General features: G+C 42.5%; 4 protein-coding genes and 1 non-coding gene across 5 annotated transcripts; all 5 read left to right on the forward strand.

Annotated features, from left to right (window-relative positions):
* Positions 1-433: 433 nt before the first annotated feature.
* Positions 434-1,202, forward strand: BCR41DRAFT_423875 (hypothetical protein; the record flags this gene model as incomplete). The annotated part of the gene is made up of 2 exons (XM_022030344.1): positions 434-637; positions 718-1,202. The coding sequence occupies 2 exons, from the start codon at positions 434-436 to the stop codon at positions 1,195-1,197; spliced, it is 684 nt and encodes a 227-aa protein (XP_021879232.1). The 3' UTR covers positions 1,198-1,202.
* A 911-nt stretch (positions 1,203-2,113) lies between these two features.
* BCR41DRAFT_338918 (mediator complex subunit MED14-domain-containing protein) lies at positions 2,114-7,563 on the forward strand. The gene is made up of 14 exons (XM_022022131.1): positions 2,114-2,739; positions 2,866-2,998; positions 3,103-3,194; positions 3,320-3,569; positions 3,675-3,774; positions 3,886-4,100; positions 4,216-4,608; positions 4,692-5,031; positions 5,124-5,203; positions 5,302-5,684; positions 5,786-6,138; positions 6,241-6,674; positions 6,768-6,904; positions 7,010-7,563. The coding sequence occupies exons 1-14, from the start codon at positions 2,480-2,482 to the stop codon at positions 7,464-7,466; spliced, it is 3,627 nt and encodes a 1,208-aa protein (XP_021879233.1). The 5' UTR covers positions 2,114-2,479; the 3' UTR covers positions 7,467-7,563.
* Positions 7,564-7,822: 259 nt separating this feature from the next.
* BCR41DRAFT_357771 (integral peroxisomal membrane peroxin-domain-containing protein) lies at positions 7,823-9,729 on the forward strand. The gene is made up of 4 exons (XM_022024958.1): positions 7,823-7,948; positions 8,070-8,109; positions 8,207-8,821; positions 8,956-9,729. Exons 1-4 carry the CDS (start codon positions 7,880-7,882, stop codon positions 9,585-9,587), a joined length of 1,356 nt encoding a protein of 451 aa, XP_021879234.1. The 5' UTR covers positions 7,823-7,879; the 3' UTR covers positions 9,588-9,729.
* A 4,500-nt stretch (positions 9,730-14,229) lies between these two features.
* On the forward strand, positions 14,230-14,300 carry BCR41DRAFT_t105. Its single transcript has one exon. It is a non-coding gene; the product is annotated as a tRNA-Gly (tRNA).
* Positions 14,301-17,370: 3,070 nt separating this feature from the next.
* BCR41DRAFT_423877 (PAP2-domain-containing protein) lies at positions 17,371-19,067 on the forward strand. The gene is made up of 4 exons (XM_022030345.1): positions 17,371-17,945; positions 18,080-18,254; positions 18,380-18,490; positions 18,584-19,067. Exons 1-4 carry the CDS (start codon positions 17,604-17,606, stop codon positions 18,943-18,945), a joined length of 990 nt encoding a protein of 329 aa, XP_021879235.1. The 5' UTR covers positions 17,371-17,603; the 3' UTR covers positions 18,946-19,067.
* Positions 19,068-19,176: the final 109 nt, after the last annotated feature.

Here is a 19,176-nt window from a genome sequence, read left to right on the forward strand (position 1 = left end):
TAAATGTACACGCGCGTGTAAAATATCACATTTAAGCGGAGATTTCACGTTACTTTTTGAGAAGCAAAAATTTCCTTTCTTGTCGTTTCGCTTCTGTAGTCACGTCCTATTAAAAAACGGAACAGTCCATCTAGACCAAGGATATTGTAAAAAGAACAAAAAAAAATTGCCAAGCCAATACTTACAACTTTTAAGACGAAAGCCTTTCAGAACCTAGTCATATTTGTAGTAGATCAAATCCTTTTGTTGCCGCCGGCTTGTCTCTCCTCCTCCTGGGACCTTTCGGTGGTCTACTCCTCCTCCTTTATCTGAAAATCTCCGTTATCTGCCTCTACCACTGCCGCTCCCGGACTCAATAAAGGTTCTTTCGGTGGTCTTGATCCCTCAACTCCTCCTCCCCTTCGTCTGAAAACTTTCTTTTTGTGGTTCTGCCATGACCACCACTACCTCCTCCTTAGCAGATATGACGAGCTGGCTCATGGCTCGAGAGCCGGGGTACCTTGTAATACAATTGCTCTCACCTTTTGGCAAGCCCATCGAGGAATACAGGGAACGCAAGGGAAGGCGTGGTTTTAAAGTCAGGAAAATTTTGATGTCACTGCAAGGAATGGGGAGGCGCCTCAAGTGCATCAGAAGAGTAAGTTTCAATCGCAAGACCCACAGCAAAGAGACTACGTATTAAATGGATCAATTCGAACTGATGGATTCCGGCTCCAGTTGCTTGGCTTTAAACTGAAAGAATTGCAGTCTGTCCGATATAGGCGGCTTTCCAAAGTTCCTCAAGACAAGGTACCTTTCCGACTCACGTCTACAGTTAGCGGCGTGGACTACCATTTGACCGAGATTAGGAACATTGTCAAAAGCCAGCAGGATGTCAGGGCAATTTGGGGACGCGAGCCCGGCAAGATAAAAACATTAGGCATAGATCTCGGTCAAGCATGTGTTGTAGGGACGAGCGCGCTCTTGCCTGTCGCAGAAGGCGACCCCAATGTCTTTCACAACCTTGCTGTAAAGCAAAAGGTAATGTACCAGCCAACGCTCAAGTTTCGGCGTTGGCTAGAAGATAAGCAGAGTGCTGCACCTGCAGGAGCCTACTCCATCAGTGATCTGGAAAGCAGACTGCCATCTCTACGTGGTGAGAATGCTAGCATTGAAAGATATCTATCTGAACTAGGATCAGCTCGAAGAATTTTATAACGGAGAAAGGCTTGTTGCAGGGCACCAATGGGATTCCAGAAGGGCTAGGGATGCTGAGTACAGTATCATTGCCGACCGTCTTCTCAGCATAACCGGAGGATCATTTGGTAGAAAGAGAGACAGGTGTAATAAGGTTGTAATTGGGGCTGGACTTGGCAAGTTTGGAGCGAGGAATCGGTTGTCAGTCCTTGCATGAATCATTTGCATCGTTTTTATCTCCCAGGTAAGATGTTTATTTATTGAGAAAGGCTCGCTCTAGCTAGATTTGTTTATTAAATCGTTGGGCGCAACTCCTTGGATACGTTGTCATCAGTGTCAACGAATACTATCCTTACAAGTGTCCCACATGCGAGGATTTTGTTGGGCTAGTTGAGATCCGATGGCTTTACTGCTCCAACTGCAATACATACATCCATCGTGACATTATGGTAGGCCACAGTATCTGTAACGTTGCTTGTGAATATCTCTCCGATCAAGAGAGACCTCTGTATCTTTAGTCTATTAATGCGAAGGGAAGATACCCTTGGATGAAGTCAGACCAAAAGAAACACAAGCGAAGAAGCTCTAACCCGCAGACAAGCTCCAGAGAGAAACGAAGCAGGATTGTCGGCGCCCGTAAAACAAATAATTTAGTTAGATTAGGTGTGCTGCAAACACACATTTTTAAGAGTGTGGGGCCTTGACCCCATTGTTCTGTGGTTTGCTTATCACGTGACTAGTAGCCACTGACGTAGTTTCAGACACAAATCTTTGGATTCTCAGACGGCCGAGCTCACGTAATTTTGGCAGATTTTAAGCTATTCATTTTAACCTTCACTTGTGATTGTGATCATCCTTCTTCATTTTGCATTCGATCACTCTGACTTTAGTGGTTTCGAACGCTCTCTCCTTCTACGTCCTCTTACGCGCGTTTTTTCTTTTTTTTTTTTCTGTGTCGCCCTCCTCATTATCTTCTTTTTGTTATCACATTTCAGTTAAAAAGCAGATTGACAGTAGCCCATCTATCAGCCCAATCCTTCTGAATAGAGTGGTTAAATTCACCGTATTCATCTTTCCTCTCCTACTTCAACGCGTGTGCATTACGTTAATTCAACAAATAACGAAGAGAAGGCTTATTTAAGAAGAGCACCGGAGGGAGCAGTGGTCCTGTCATCTAAAGGAACTGAAATAGAGAAAAGAGAAAAAAAAAAGAAAAAAGAAAAAAGAAAAGAAAAAAAGAGAGAGGAAGAGAAAGAGAGAAGTGTGCATCACTCTTTGCCGACCGACGATAAGTTAATGGCGCATGGCTGGAACGCACTCTGTCCACACCGTCGCTAATGGGATGCCTACCGATACTTCTCTGACTGAAGCAAAGATGGAACCTAATGGTATTGTCAAGGGTGCCTCACAAACCAACGTTGCATCCACATCATCCGCATCGTCATCCTTGGTTATAGCTACGCCCGTCTTACCACGAAACCTGGCTGGTATGGTCCCACTCGGCGCCATCATTCATCGCATGACCAATGAGGCGTTTTCGGATCTGTCCAATCTTTCAGACATGTAAGCACATGCACCTTACAATTGCCTCGTTTATACCATTTCAGAAAGTTCAGTGCCCAGGAGATAGCATTTCAGATTTAAATTTTTACAATCCTTTGGCTGATTATTTATATTTGTTTTCTGTAGTTTACCATCAATGACTGATGCGCAAAAGAAACTGCATATCTTGGAATATACGCTTTCGAAACGTGAACAGTTCATCAAATTGCTAGTTTTAACAAAGTGGGCGAAAAGCGCACACAAATTTCAACAATGTCAGGTTCGTTATCTTTTTTTTAATCGTTTGAATAACTTACTCGGCAATTTGCACGACTAAAGCTCCTGATGGCTGATCTTACAATTGTTTGCAAATAATCCTATCAGGATATTGTTGGATTTTTGCGCCATGAAAACGAACTTTTTACACGCGCGGTCGGAGGGCTATTTGAAACTTACAGAATGTTCGGCAGAGCTCGGTATGTTCAGCACACATGCAAATGACAATTAGTTCAGGAGAACTGGAGGCTTCTTTTTCTCTTGTCATTACGAGCTCAAACTTGTGCTGACTATAGAATCTTCGGCCTACTTTTAACTACAATAGTGTGCGTAACTTTGATATACCTACAGCTATTGATGTTTTGACTACAGGAACGTACCAACGCTTACCCTCGAGGATTAAGCAGGTATATGTTGCTGATGAGCCACCAAGCAGGACTGAAATGGCGGCTACACTAGAAAGACTGGATGATGTGATACGAATGAGGCTACTTTGCGACGAACTTGTACCACCAGCCATGAAATATACAATCGGCAAAGGAAAAGTCAAATTTGTGGTGGCGAATGAATTTCAGGTCAGTTGACTGGCGACATTATCAGCATAACGAAGCTAAACGAAGCAACCTCCCACAGGCGAACTACATTTCTAACCAGGAAATCATGATTCTCCGGTCCATTAGGTAACGCTGACTGTTTCTGGACCAGGATCGCCGATGGATGTTCCCTGGCGTATTGTAGGGCTCGAGATTTTGGTGAAGCCTATTGGAGGATCATTTCAAGGTATCCTACTATCACCAGTTGTCTTACACAAGGATACCACAATAACCCAATTGAGGATAAAACACTCATAAAATATATTTGCTCTCACCTCATTGAAAATACGCATCTTAGGGCTTGATACCTCGCTAAGTGAGCTACAAATGCGAGCGATTATTCATGCAGCCCAAAAGGCGATGGATTCCTCTAGCCCTGCTAATGCAACACAGTATACAGTCGTACCAGCGGGACCAGAATCCGGAGCGCCTGCAAATCAAGCACTGTTGCGTCTTTATGATTACTTGCACATGGTGTCCCTACATTTGTTAATTGAGTTGGTTTATATTCAGGTACCGTCTTTTCATGTCCTTTTGCCTGAGAAAAGTTCAATTTTTTTGCTTTTTCTCATAGGTATATTTAGAGATGAGTAAGGAAGTTTAATATTATTATTTACACTATCTATAGGCCCAGTATGTACGATCTGGATGGAATAATAGGTTGCTCGTGGATATTAACAAGCCTCAGCGAAGCTATGTGCGCTTGACCTACTGGGGTAGCGGTATGACTACTGCAACACAAACACAAACCTCTGCCCCAGCACCTAAAAGACGAGCGTCTGCATCGCCATCAACGTTATCAGGAGCTCAGATTCAAGGTCTTGTCTCCCAACAGGAGCACTTTCTAGAAATCAGGATTGAAGAACGGGAAGGGCCAAAGTCAGAAATACCTGAGGGCCTTGCGGGGGCCCTTGTAGATTCCAAGAGCTTAGGCTACCCAAAAGCATACATCAAGGTTATTTGGAGTCAAGTTGTCAAAGGGGTTATATCAGAACAAGAAGTTGGCCCCATTTTGGAATTGGTATGACTTCTATGTGATGTATATCCCCATTGCGTGATTTGGTACAATCGTTAAGACTTTGATTTTCCAATTTATTCTATTAGGATCCTTCAAATATTCATGTAGAGAGATTGCTTCTGAAGACTGTAAACACGCATACTGGGCAGGTCATGCAGGAATTCTATGATCGTCTTTCTAGGCATATTGACGCCACAAAAACTCACCCAGAACAAGAGGATGACACTTTCTTTTGCAAGAATGATATCAAGCTAGACATGCTAGATTCTGCAGAACATTCAATCCTAAATGGAGTGGCCAACCTGACTGGTCCTAAAGCACTACTAGTGCGATTGAAAGGGGACCGATGGATTAGGATACGGATTGATATTAGGACAGGACAGGTAGTGGTTCGGGAAGTAGGGAAGACTGGCGAAGGAATCGATCGTAAGTCTGGCAGTACACCATGCAACATCCTTTACCAACCAGTCCTTGCTATTAAGCCCTATTAATATACTTTAACTTTTGTGTTTTTACAGCCGTTATTGCCGCTTTTCAAAATAGGCTCAACGAAAATGCCAACAATATCGTGGATGCATTGATTTCATTGCGATTTTCGGTAATATGATTGTCAGGAAACTTTGCTGTTTTGAAAAAGTCACCAATGGGGCTACATTCTTTTATACTTATACATCCTTTATCGTCAATACTGCTTAGATGGCAATGGTGGAACTTGAGTCATTAGCTGTTCTCTTAGGACTTCAACCCTATAGGCGAATTGCGCTAGGAACGCCGGATGTTTCGAAATTTGGAAGCAATATTCAACAAATATTATTTTTGCAGTATCCTCAGCACCCACGCTATTATCTTGTTATAGGAGTTATCGACAGGAAGTTTTGCGTTTGGCTGATTGAGGTAGTACCAACAACGGGAATCTTGCTTACTTTAAAGTCGAAGGCGCCTGTATACTGGCAGGAGCTAAAGCGACAAAGAAAGATTGTCAAAGGTGATGTTGAGCCGAAGTCAGCTATAATGAAGCGGAAATCAGTTCAGTTTGACGTTGGGGACGAAACTCCACAGGAGCCATCTACCAGTGATGGGTATGAATGAATTTCTGGTGCAATTAGAGAGTGGTACTTTTCTTTTCTTTTTAAGAAAAAAAGCTAATGTGTTCACCTATCCGGCTTTAATTACTCTACAGATTGACGATTGACCAGGATCTTTTGTCGAAGCTTGAGGCGCTGTGCCGTGCTAAAATTTGTCATACTGAGGTGAAATCGCAATTGGAGCAACATGGCATCCAATATAGACTTTTGTCTTCAAATACAAAGGGTGCTGAAGATGCTTCTCCTGCAAGGCGACCGACAAATACCATACCACTAATTCGTTTGGAACCAAGTTCGATCTCTCCAGGCTTTACGGAGGGATTATTTTTGTATGTGGGCGCGAAGCTAACAGGCTGGTGGGATAATCAGAGAGAAACATGTAACTTTATTGTACAAGCAAAGTTCGCTCCTGATTCTATCCCCTCCAACATGGACAATGGGTCGTTAGGTAGGCATGATAAATGGTAAACGGGAAGATATGGTTCTATAGGAAGCAGCCTATGCGAAGGCAGGAATTGACTTTCTTTCCTCTGTTTTTGAACGTACTTAGATTCATCGGTCTGCTACCATGCAAAAACCGGAATCCTGAGTTTCACATATAAAATCAGAGGAGACTTTATTCAACAATTTAAGGGAGACTGGGAAAAGATTGTTCGAATGCTCAGGATCATTCGTCAACTTCATGCACCAACCATCACCTCATCATATATCAACTTGCAGGTCTGCCATTTACACTACGTCAAATTGTCATATTTCGGGCGCTATACAGCCACTATCAGATGGGCGCCTCCTTCAATAGCAGAGAGACGATCAAATTCGGGTGTCTTGCTTCCTAATGCGCCTCGATTCCGACAAGGACTATATGAGATTGATCTTGCGGAAATTGAAGAGGGTGTCGACTATTTCATCAACCCACATCGTAGGATGAAATACTTTTTGCAGGACATGTTCAATCGGGAAGCTGATCTGCATAGCCTTATGAACGTAAGTTTGCTTTCCATTCGAAATATTAATGCTGTGGATTCATTTTGCAAAAACAAAGTGCTGAAACTACTACATGATTTTTGGTCAATGTAGACAATAGTACAGACTTGCTCCATCTTGGAGGTAGTCGATAGATTAGAAAATTCGGTCAAAGAGGACAGCATGGGCCTCAAGCTCCTTTCAATCATACCTCGCTCAGCTCATCATATCCGGCTTGTCTATGGATCAAAGTAGGTTTATAAACTATGCCCATGTACTTTTCAACATCACTAAAACTCAAGTTTAGGGATAATCGTGCTAACGCTATGATACTACATCACTCTTATTTCCATCAGATACGCCTTGGACATTCGAGCTTACAGTCGCACACATCTATCCATGTTTGATGCATCATTTCCCTCTGAATCATTTGGGTCCAATCTGCCGCCACCACCACAGCCTGCCACTGCACCATCTTTGATGACGCCTGGACGCATTGTCCCACCAACATCAAAGGGCCATCTACACTATGGCGCGATACCCAAACTACAAGCTCTCATTGGCAGTATCGATGTTGACAAGGAGGATGAGGAGTTTAATGATCTCCAACCTACAATTGCCTCATTGGTCATTAATTCATCAGTAACATCTTCACAAGGCCGCAAATTATCTTCACATGGCACCACACTTGGGGGACTGCAAGAAGAAGACTCATACGAAATCATGCCGCTCCCTAACGGACTTATCTGCTCGAGAAAAGCAAGTGGCCGTGCTCTCTACCGTATTGCGAAGCATATGGAAAGCCAGCTGTAATTAATCGTCCTCTGCCTCCATTTAATAGGCATACATCAAAGAGAAATATGCATTTAGTCGAATTTAGTCGAAGCAATCATGCATAGATGGTTTCCACTCTTTTTTTTTTTTTTTTTTTTTTTTTTTTAATCATTATTCTCAGCTTTCCTTGCAACACTTGTACAATAATCTCCAAAACCATCTCTCGTCTTTTATTAATCGTAGCAAATAAAGCACAAAAAGAAAGCATATTCATTTCAAACACACAATTTTGTCTTGGCAATTACCATGTGCATTAATTATTTTCACGTGATGGTCGAAATATCACAAATTCACGGTTCACTCTCCACACGCGCTGATAAAAAAAGCCTTTCTCACCTCCTTTTTTCACTCTCATTGCTATTGTCTTTACATTCCTTTTCTCCCGAACCATCATGCGGTCAACACATAAGTTTCATGAAAAGACATTTACAAAGCTTACCTATTGTGACTACTGTACTAAGGTCCGACACTCTATACGTTCAGATTTTGTGCCACTTGGTTAGAAAAATAGTCACTGATTCAAAATGAGAGTATCGCGCTGACAAAGAAGCCAATTTCTTTTCACTTTTTTTACTATCATAGCTTTTATGGGGTGTAGCCAAGCAAGGAGTGTCATGCGAAGGCAAGTAATCGATCTACTACTTTTTTAAAAAATAAAAATAAAAATAAAAAAACTAACCTTGCTTTCACTATTATGTACTATTATGTTAAACACTTAGGATGTCATTTCAATTGCCATAAGAAATGCTCCGAACTCGTCTATGATAACTGTATCCGGCCTATGTATGCTCCTGCTAGAGATGACTTGCAGCGGTCTATGACGGTTCAGACCGGGAGAACAGGAGACTCAAAGTCCACCAGCACCGTCATTACCAAGAAAGCACCATCACGTCGCCGCAATAGCGAAGGCACGCACGCCTCCATCCCTCCAGCGATTGTTTCGTCTTCACAACCAATGCAGAGCTTGGTAGAAAAGAAATATCCGCGACGGTCAGAAGAGTTAGTGCGAACACAGGATAAGGATAAAGGCGATAAGGCTGAACCGCAGCAACAGCAACAGCGAGATAGAGCATCTTCCCCAGAGCCCGGACGAACTAGCTTCTTGGAGGATGCAATTATATCCGCAGCAATCCGTATGACATTCCCAGCAGACATTTCGGCTTTGCCCAAGAATGAACACCCACCATTGACGATACAAGCAACAACAATCAACTTTACAAAATTTGTGCAGAAGACGACACCGGTGTTCTGGTTTCAAGATCGGGTGGAAGATATATTCATGTGGAAGGATCCATGGAACACCATGCTTGTTTTAGTTATCTACTGCTTTATCTGTAAGGTGGAGGCGGACTGGAAGAAGTAGAGAGTTTCAAGGCCCTCTTTTCTTTTTCTTTCTTTTTTTTTACGCAAAATTCAGTGGCTAAAGTGCTTCTGGCTTTTTTTTTTTTTTTTTTTCACTATTTTATAGGTATTTATCCTATTCTGCTGTTCTTAATGCCTCAGACAATCATGGCAATTACCATGATTTACTTTTTCCAACAAAAGTCAGCTCGACAACAGCAGAAGATCTTGGGGATTAAACCTCCTGGTAGCAGCGTCCACTTAATTTCACAACAGCAACAGCTCTCGCCTGAGGAAGCTTATATTGAAGCGCAAGAGAAACGCCATCACAATCGCTACCACGTTTACCACGATGAAGACTATCTTGAACAAGACTCATCCTCTGATGATGAAGAAGAACGTCAGTCCACAAGCATGCAATACCTAAGCAACATGCAACATATTCAAAACATGATGGGTGATTATACGGATGCACACGATGCGCTCCGTTTGCTCTTCAAACATTTAGATTGGAGCGATGAAGCCGAAGCAATTGCAATCGTTCAGGGAATTATTGTGGCGTTTGTAGGCATGTCACTTATTATGTGGTTTGTGCCTTGGAGATGGGTCTTCATGGTTGGAGGCGCCTCAGCCATGTTGGCAAATAGCCCTTGGGGCAAAATTATTGTCAAGGAATGCATTCCCCTATCCAAGGATTTATCTGCCTGGGCTAAAGTTCAAGCACAAGCTTACAAGCAGAAACATCTACAAGAGTCATAAGATGTCTGAAGATAGAGATCACGCTCTGTCAAGTCACCGTTGTTTTTTCATGTGGTCGTCGTTGTTTTTTATCAGATCGCTATTTTTATCTGTCTAGTCACTATCGCATTCGAGAAAGGGAACTCAATCTGGCACAAAATGCTTTTTTTTTTTTTTTTTTTTTTTTTTTTTTTTGATAACAAGAACCCACAGCGTCATGGGATTAATTTTTTACCTCTATTAACAAAATATCCAGACACTATGGTCAATAAATAAATGCTTTTGTACAAACAGCTAGAGCCACTGCATCCATGACATCATAAATCCTAACCGTCATGGTTAATACTCAAAGTCCATCTTTCCGACGTGGCCTGTTGCGCTACATGACAAATCATCCGCAATCCACAGTCATCCTAAGCTTTTTTTTTTTTTTTTTTTTTTGATAACAAGGATCCACGGATTTCATTCCACCTTATCATGTTTAGCTAAGTCTTTCCAAGCGGCCGTAGCTGTACCCGCGGCTATATCGGTTTTTTTTTTTTTTTTTTTTTTCCTTAATAACAAGGGCCTATGAGGCCATGTAGAATCTAACAAGACGCTAGCTCTATAAATGAGTTGCTCCATTACTGGAGTCGCAAATAAAGCGGTATCCAATAATCGGCCGGAACCTTATCGTCATACTGCCACAGTACAACATCCTGTTCATAAACTACGTCAGCATTGAGTAGACTTCCTTAGTCCCTGGGGACTTGTGGCACGGCTCTACTCCCTACTTGGCCTGTTGTGCGCGAAAGCCATCTTCTAGCCGCAGTCCTCAGTCATCAAAAACGGCACTCTCCCAGCCGTTCCATTACTATCAGTTCTAATTATTGCCGATAGCTCCCTACTACTCTTTGGTCAGCTTCCGACCTGATCGCTTTCACGTCAGCTGTGCGTCGTTGTCTCAGGGTAGGTCCTGGGAGATCACCTCTGCTGCGTCTGTGCTGCCCAACACAGGTGCATTCCCAGGCACGTTTGCTCACAGAGGTGATGCCTTTAGTTCTTTTCCAGTCGGCAGTGACTTTAAAGCGTCTGTTCCATATCTCAGTCCTTCCTATTTCCTCGATAGCTTTAATAAATCTGCAAACCACATTGGCGCGAACAAGGACCCGCAGAGGTCTTTTTTTTTTTTTTTTTTTTTTTTTGATAACAAGGACCCTCAGGGTCATGGGATTTATTTTCTACACTCTATGAACAAAATGCTCCAGAAACTATAGTCAATGAACAGCTATTACTGCACAAACGACAAGAGCCGCTGTATCCATGATTTCATAAACCCTGACCGCCGTGGTTGGTACTCAAAGTCCACCTTTCCGACGTGGCCTGTTGCGCAACGCGACAAATTATCTGCTATCCATAGTCATCAAAAACTTCATTCCACCTAGCCGCTCCATCACGTCCAGTTTGGTTTTCCCAAGGTAACTGTCCCGGACTCGGTCATCCGCGATCTTGTAGATCTCTTTTACATTCAGCTTCTGTCTTTGTCTGAGGGAAGGGACAAGGAAATCATTGCTACTACGTCTGTGCTCCCCAGCACAGTTGCGTCCTCTAGCGCGTTTGCTCGTAGCAGTGATTCCACGAGTCTTTTCCCATTCAACGGTGACTTTACACCGTTTGTTCCAGATTTCTGTATGACCGAATTCTTCTATGGCCTTGACGAAGCGCCCTGCCATATATGTAGCTATCCTTGTTGTTGTCTTGAAGCCAACTTTCCAACTCTGAGCAATGGACTTGGGCGTAAGTCCATGGTAAATGTCCTGCACAGACCAATCTGGTGCGTGCTCTCTCTCTTCCTCATCATCGCCGTTCCTATCACCATGGCGTCGTACTTCTCGCACACCATCGATATGCATCTCCAGAGTTTTCCAAATGTAGTCCTCCTCTGCCGCAGTAAAAGTTGGCTCTTTTGTCCTTGGTGGGTCTACACCTCTCTCTCTGGCCCTTTGTGCTTGCTCCTGCACTGCTTTCAACTCTTTCCTCCATGTCCTCTCCTCTATCACATTCACATTTTGGATTATCTCCTTCCACTTCTCGGCCTGAGTCTCCATCGTCCTTGGACATCTCCAGATGTGCGATGTGTCTTCATCCTCTGTCCCACACACTCTGCAGTTGCCGTCTTCATAAAGGTCCGGCCTCCAGTGTCTCATATATGACTGTGTAGGCAACATTCCATGGAGTTTCTTGATTCTGTGCGCTCGCTTTTGGCAGTCCGCTGGGCTGGTGAAGAGTCCTTTCGGTAGGTTGCTATCATGAACAATGTTCATAGTAGCTCGCCAATCAATTTTTGTCCAATCCTTAACATGCTCCTGCGTCCTGTTCTGAGCGATCCACGTGTGATGTGTACGAGTTGTTGACTGTAACTTAAGGATCTGCCTTAAGTCATCTTCCGCCGGTACACCGTTGAACTTTGCATGGCAGTACATGTCATTATGCTCCGTTATGTTGATATCCCATAGCTCGCCATAATGTCCATGTTTTGCTGCTTCGTCCGCTTCTTCGTTCCCTCGGTTGCCGGCATGTCCTTTGACCCACTCGACCGTGACTTCCGATCCTTGTTGAATAAATGCGTTGTGTATAGCTGCCCACCATACTGCATACGGTGATCTAATACGTTGTCGCAACGTGCTATCCACTCTGTCTCGGACCAATGCTCGGAATTGAGTTACAACTGCGCTGTTATCAAGTCGGATTGTCATAGGTCTATTTCGTGGGCTGATAAGTATTCCTGCCAACAAACCAGCTAGCTCTGCCTTTGTCGAGGATGCGTTGCCTGCTACTCTACCAGATAGCGCAGTGTAAAACTCACCCTCTTGTGTCTGGACTACCACACCAAATGCCATACTTACTCTTTCAGTGCCAATATCTTTGAGAGATCCATCCGTATAAATGACATTACCCGGCTGGGTATTGTACCGTCCCCTTTGGCGTTGGATTTTCTCCTCGGTATTGGCACTAATGATAACTCCATTTGTGTCCCTGGCTAGGCCTCTGTTGACTTCAGGGATCACTTTTAGGCACGGTGTCTCGTTGGAATCCAGGTCGACTTTTGCTCTCCTTAGCAGAGCTTGCTCGCTCAGACCCTCATATCTCCTTGTGTTCTGGGTCCGGCGTCTCCTCGCTTCTTCGCGGGCTCGCATGCGTTCACCATGCCTTCGCTCTCGGTCCTGGTGGCGCTCTGCTCTTCTGACAATGGCATCTAACTTTGCTCTTTGTCGCCTAAGGTTATGTTCTCTGGTTGCTCTGCGCGCCTCTTTCATAACAGCTTCTCGTCTCTTTTTCCGCTCCTTCTGTTGATCCAGAATCCACTTCATTCCAAATGGTGGCTCAACAGCTTGATTAGCCGGTGATACTGTCAAGGTTCTGTTCGCTGCCTCATCCTTTATGAATTGGTTGAGTGCACGAATCGCTTCTCGATCTTCGTCTTCCGTATCCCCGTCTACCGAGCTGACATGACTACTGTCGCTGTTGCTGTCATCATCACTGACGTCTAAGAGTGCCAGTTTCCTCCTGTTCCATTCTCTTGCATGCCTACTCACATAATCGTTGTCGAAGCAAAAGTTTTGAAGTTGGTTGAACCAGAATGGTGAAACTTTAGGCCCTCCGTAACGGGTCCTGAATGCGTGCCATGAGATCATGTCCTCCTTATCATCCGTAAGTATTTGATCCACAAAGTATACCATACGCTTGGTGAGCGCCTTCCATACGTGTGGTAATTCTCCGTTTAGCCATTTCCATGTCGAGAGAGCGTTGTGTGGGAGACCAAATTCGGCTGCGATCGATAGGTCGAAAGTAATGTTACGATTCTTCATTTCTTCACAAACATTCGATATAAAGTTGTGGCGATACTTTTTGACACGATGTGGCTCCAAAGTTGGCGAGACTTCCATCTTATTCCTGTGCTGCAGCATCAGTACTCGTGTCCGAAGGGCCCTCAGGGTGTTGCTGTGACCCAAACACCAAGGATCCGTACCGATTCATTCTTTTCCACTGGTCGGATCTCTTCTGTAGGTGTCCCAAATTTCAGCGTGCTCCTCCTATCCTGCTTGCTGTTGATACAGATGACCTGCGTTTTCTTGGCGTTCACTTCCACCCCGTTAAGAATGAAGAATGTTTGGCACTTTGTCCATTTATGAAATTATCTCTTGGCACTTCGTCCAACTTTTTATTATCATTTTGTTCATTTTTTGTCAATCTTTGGGATCATTAATAGATCTTTCCACGTCAAATTGTCGTAGAGCATCTACTAGTGATCTCTGGAAACTAGTAGGTAATGATGAAAAATGAAGAATTGGGCAAGAGCCTCGTGGTTTTGGGATACGATAGTGATCCTAAGTAATGCTTTGAATGATTTTGAGGATGCTGCAAAAGGGCATCGATAATAAGAAGAGAGATCTTTAATAACTGCTAATTTTCTGAGAATTCATAATGAGAATAATGAAGATAAACTCACCTGCAAAAGGGCATCGATAATAAGAAGAGAGATGCCGTTTTTGCAGTGAAGGAAAAAGCTACTTAAATACTATTTAAAAATGGTAGAAAATAGGATGATAGGAAATAAATAAATTGAAAGGAAATACATATTTAGGTAAATCAATAGGCGTCATTTACGACAAAATTAAGGAAAGCGTGGTTGGTTTAGTGGTATAATTACCGCCTGCCACGCGGTAGACCCGGGTTCGATTCCCGGACCACGCATCTTTTGGACTAATCTATTTGGCAGCCCATTCCAAATATCGTAATTTTTGCTTCTATTTGCCGGCCTACTTCTGGGGGCTGCTGCCACTTAACTTCGCACTCTTGGGTGGCAGCTGGGCTGCCAAATACAGTCTTTTTCTTTTTCTTTTTTTTTTTTGATAACAGGGTCATAACGTCAGCAGTGGTAAAACAAGCAGCGTTCTGTAGATACATTGCCTTGCACAGCTAATGCCGCCGGAGGTACTAAGGGCAGCGGCGATGACATCTTCACAAAACAGCCTTCAATGTACACGGTTAGAGAATGATTTATTGAAGACGTCTAGGTAGTAGGTGAGACGCGTTTGCTCCGAGCGAAAACCTCTCATAGGCATTGATCTCCAAATGGCACCTCCAAAACTGTATGAGCGACCTACTTGAAAAAAAAAGTCATTAGTTTTCTAAATGAGACAAGACAATGTCACTACACATAACTATGACGTAGAAGACGGGAGCTTTATTAATTTGAAGTATGAGCGTTATAAACATGTACGGTTCCTAGGAATGAAAAAAAAAAAAAAAAAAATAGTTAGAGGCCAAATAACGCTGGGTAGGCTGCCAAGTAAATAATGAATGTTATTTGGCAACTGGGCTGCCAAAGAGAGTCTTAAAAGTTGACTATATTTGGCAATGGGCTGCCAAATAGATTAATCCAAAGATATTTGCACTGGGGTCTTTTTTTATTTGTACGCGGGGTCTTTATTTCAGTCTTAAATACCACTACCAGGAAGCAGAGTCGATACCCAAGCATCAAATACTGACCAGAATATTTATCTTATCAAGGTCGTACGTAGCTCAGAGTAGATTGATATTCTTTATGCGACTCTGGGACATCCTCTCGCCCGTTTGTAACTCGAGAGATTACTTATCTTTTGATAGTTGGTGACAGTTCGCACTCAAAGCCGATCGTGCCACAATTACCTATATCTCTATATCTAAATAGCTAAAATACTTTAATAGCACAACCGTGACTAATAGTGATAGAAAAAAGGCATAAATACTCTTTTCTGTTACGTTGATAAAGATCCTCATTACATCCCAAGTTTGATATCATGTTCAATCAGGGTTGATTTTTCACCAATAATAGCCAGAACTTGCGTTGGGTCGTCTTTAGCACGCAGTGTCGCATACTCATCAGCACATGACTAGCTTCATATTGTACAATCACCTGAAAGAAAGTTTGGTCAAAAAAATTAAATTTTGAAATGGTTATGAAGAGAAGCACTGTCTTCAATCCTATTTCTTGCCGTTTTCCCTCAGCATGTACTGCCCAAAACTTCAGTCATTATCCACATTGGCCTCATTAATAAAAGCGTAAATTCCATCTTGGTTAGTGAAGTATTTTGTATGTCACAAATGAGCTGTTTGTCAGAGATTCAAAAAATAATAATAATAATAATAATAAATAACCCACTTTGACCAGACTTTATTTCGGGTGACTGTAGAGCGGAATAGAGCGTGAAAAATATTTTGTAGATGGGTCCACACACCATACCCATGGGGTATTTATTCATTTTCTGGTAGAGGGACTTATACCAGGTAACTACATATCTATCTGTAGGATGATATTGGTTCGTTCTAAAAGCTTTATATCAAAGATTTGTCGCGTCTTTGTGTGGCGTGTTATTGCCATTAATTTCTACTGCTAATCTTTATATCGCATTAGTGTTTTTTACTCATAATATTGCATAGTGTGGAATATGCAACAGAGCGCGATGAGTATCACAGCTCCCACGGCGCTGCAACTCCCAACAGTAATAATTCCAGAGTCCCTCTACTCTAGACTGACCTTCGCTTATTTCCTTCGAAATAAAAAGCTAATCATGTAGTCTGGAGGATACACGTTGCTGCTTGTAGATGATATAGAGACCCCCGTGCAAATAACTTCAACCCTCCTAAAAAGAGCTTACATCGTGCTCAACCGAGTACGTATCTTTCTTTTTTATTTTCTATTACTTTCTTGCTTTATTGCCTCTTAAATTAAGTAGAAATTGATAATTCGAATATAATCTATCCATAGCTGTTATCGCAGGCCAGACTTGGATCGTAACATGAGATTGGTGCGGGTATGGGTATAGCAACAGCCAAGGTCAAGAAGACCCTGGCAAAGCAGAAGCAAATGCAAGTGAGGATTGCAGATGCAAGTGCTCGATAAATCAATGGTCGCTTATTGGACGTCGACATGGATAGATTTTGATCAAGGGACTTGTAGAATTGTAATGTCTGCAGGAAAAAAAAAATAAAAAAGTGGACTTGTTGTAGCAGTGTCTTGATCAAAAGACGTCAATGAGAAGAAGTGAGTTGAATATGCTCCAGGTCTTCATGTCAGTATTTATCCTTAAAAAAATGATGACAAGCGGGCCAAGTCTAAGCAATCCACCAATAAGATCTACAATGGTGCTCAACAAAAAGGAAGGAGAGCCAGGGGTAGCGTTGTGGGTTCGCTCATTCGCTCTTCGCTCCAATGGAAGAAAAGCGCGATCTGTGCTCATTCCCTCACCTCTCGCTTCCTGTAAAAAAAAAAAAAAAAAAAAAAAAAAAAAAAGGGTAATGGAAAGTTAAGAAGCTCATGGCTCCTGCTTCAACTTAGCTACTTAGTTGTTTAGAAGAATGAGCCTTCAATGAAATTGAGTGGTGGTATAAAGAAGCAATTGGTTTCATTCCTTGTCCTTTCCTTTCACTAGTGGCTATTTTTTAATTTGTTTTTTCCTGCAACCAATGAAATTTAATAAATAAATAATAGTTACAGGATGCAGAGACGTACTACGCCTTTTTATTATGCAATGTAAATATCAATATGTCAAAAACCAATGTGTCAATTCAGAGGAGAAATGGAAGGGGTGGGATTGAATGAGATCAAGTCGTGATTTTATGGAGTTAGAGTAGGTGGCGGGAAAGGGAGAGAAAAGGCGCGCTAGGGAAATTATAAACGCGTCCACCACGATTTTAGGAAATTCTAATATTATAGCATGAGCTGGGAAAAAAGAAAAACTTCCTTTCGGGCTCATCTATTCTTTCTTTCTTCTCTTCACATCTCACGCATTCAATATAAGGAACGAATCGGCCATTTCCCCTTTACCTGGACAACGGAGTTAACACCATTGCACCATATAACACTTGCTTATCTGAGGACAAAGCAATTGGAGGCCAGGAATATTAATTACATTAAGCATCTTATATCAAGTCTCTGATAACCGAGAATCCTTTATTTTTAATCAACCGGTACTATCGTCCTTGTATTTGGAAATAAAGAAGGAAAGAGCCTTTATGGACAGATTGCAGCCACGAAACCCAAAGACAAGGGTTTTCCTTTCTTATGCATTTGACTGGATATTCTGTGCGATCCTTTTGGCCCTGTTCTTTTTACTGGATCGAGTGGAGCCATTTCATCGTGAGTTCTCAGTCGAGGACAGAGCCATTATGTTTCCATACGAGCCTAAGGAAACAATCGCTGTATGGGCAGTAGTCTTAATTACAGGTGTCTTTCCCTTAGTAGTAATTTTGGTTGTGGGGTTAGGGATAAGACGGAGTCCGTATGATTTCCATAATGGGATCTTGGGGCTGCTGTTGTCTATTTTGATGACCACCATGTTCACTCAAGCCATGAAGGTATTAAAAAAAAGTAAAGTGCTGCATATCCAGGCCATATTCCTATTAGCATTGAATTAAAAAAGATTTAATATCGCCAAATACTTGATCTTTTTTTTTTTTTTTTTTTTTTTTTTTTTTTCGACACCAAAAAGGTGACAGTCGGAAAACATCGCCCAGATTTTTTAGCGAGATGTAACCCGATGTTGATGGGCTTACCTGTAGTAAAGGATATTCCTCTTCGTCTGTGGACAGTGAGGGTATGTTCACAACCAGACCACCATATACTGAAGGATGGGATGCGCTCGTTTCCTTCTGGACATGCTTCAAGTAAGTCGTTGGTAATTAGGATGCAATAAGCTCACAGCATTGCACGGTTATCAATCCCCTGAAGTATAGTCATATTAACCCTTTATTTTTTTTTGAAAATGTACTTGTGGTTGGGCTTGTGGTAGCTTCGTTTGCAGGGCTAACGTACATTTCACTTTGGATGGCAGGGAAAATGCGAGTGTTCGACAGAAGAGGATATTCCCTTAAAGTGGTCCTTTTGATTGTTCCTATCCTTGGTATGGACTTAAAATTGACTGTTAATAATAAAAAAGAAAAAGAAAAGAAAAGGTATTCTGATCTTATTCTGCACCACATCCTATCCAAAATAGCGGCATTACTGGTGTCAATCTCTCGCATCCAAGATTATCGTCATGCAGGAGTAGATGTAACTTGGGGTGGGATTATTGGCATCATCTTTGCAATCTTCGCTTATCTTCAATATTACCCTTCACCGACCTCCCCATATCCAGATGTCCCTAACCCACCACGCCACCTTCCATGGATGCCGCGGAATAATGAAGGACAAGGAGCGGGATCGAGTCGATTGGAGAATGCTACTGGAATTCAACATAATCATGACCTTGTGGATGAGTCGAGACACGTACAAAATAATAGTGTATATGAAGGACAAGCATATAATGATGACGGAGCAAGAGTAGGGACCACTGTTCAGCGTGATAGGGCCGTTTGAGAAAGGCACAGAGAATGGACGAGTGAAACAAACCCTACGTAGCAACAATTGCAGCAGCAACAGTCTCAGTCTGTCTCATGTACAGGATGTAATCGTGTGGCTGCCGATCCTGTTGTGCCAAGATAGGGTTTCCTTTGTTATTTCATAATGAGCAGATAGAAAATAAATAAATAAATAAATAAAGGAAAGTGGTCTGTGTCAGAGAATGGAAAAAACCTTACTCAAGCCGGC

This window comes from Lobosporangium transversale (genome assembly GCF_002105155.1).
Source record: "Lobosporangium transversale strain NRRL 3116 chromosome Unknown BCR41scaffold_31, whole genome shotgun sequence".
In the NCBI taxonomy this organism is placed as follows: Eukaryota; Fungi; Mortierellomycota; class Mortierellomycetes; order Mortierellales; family Mortierellaceae; genus Lobosporangium; species Lobosporangium transversale.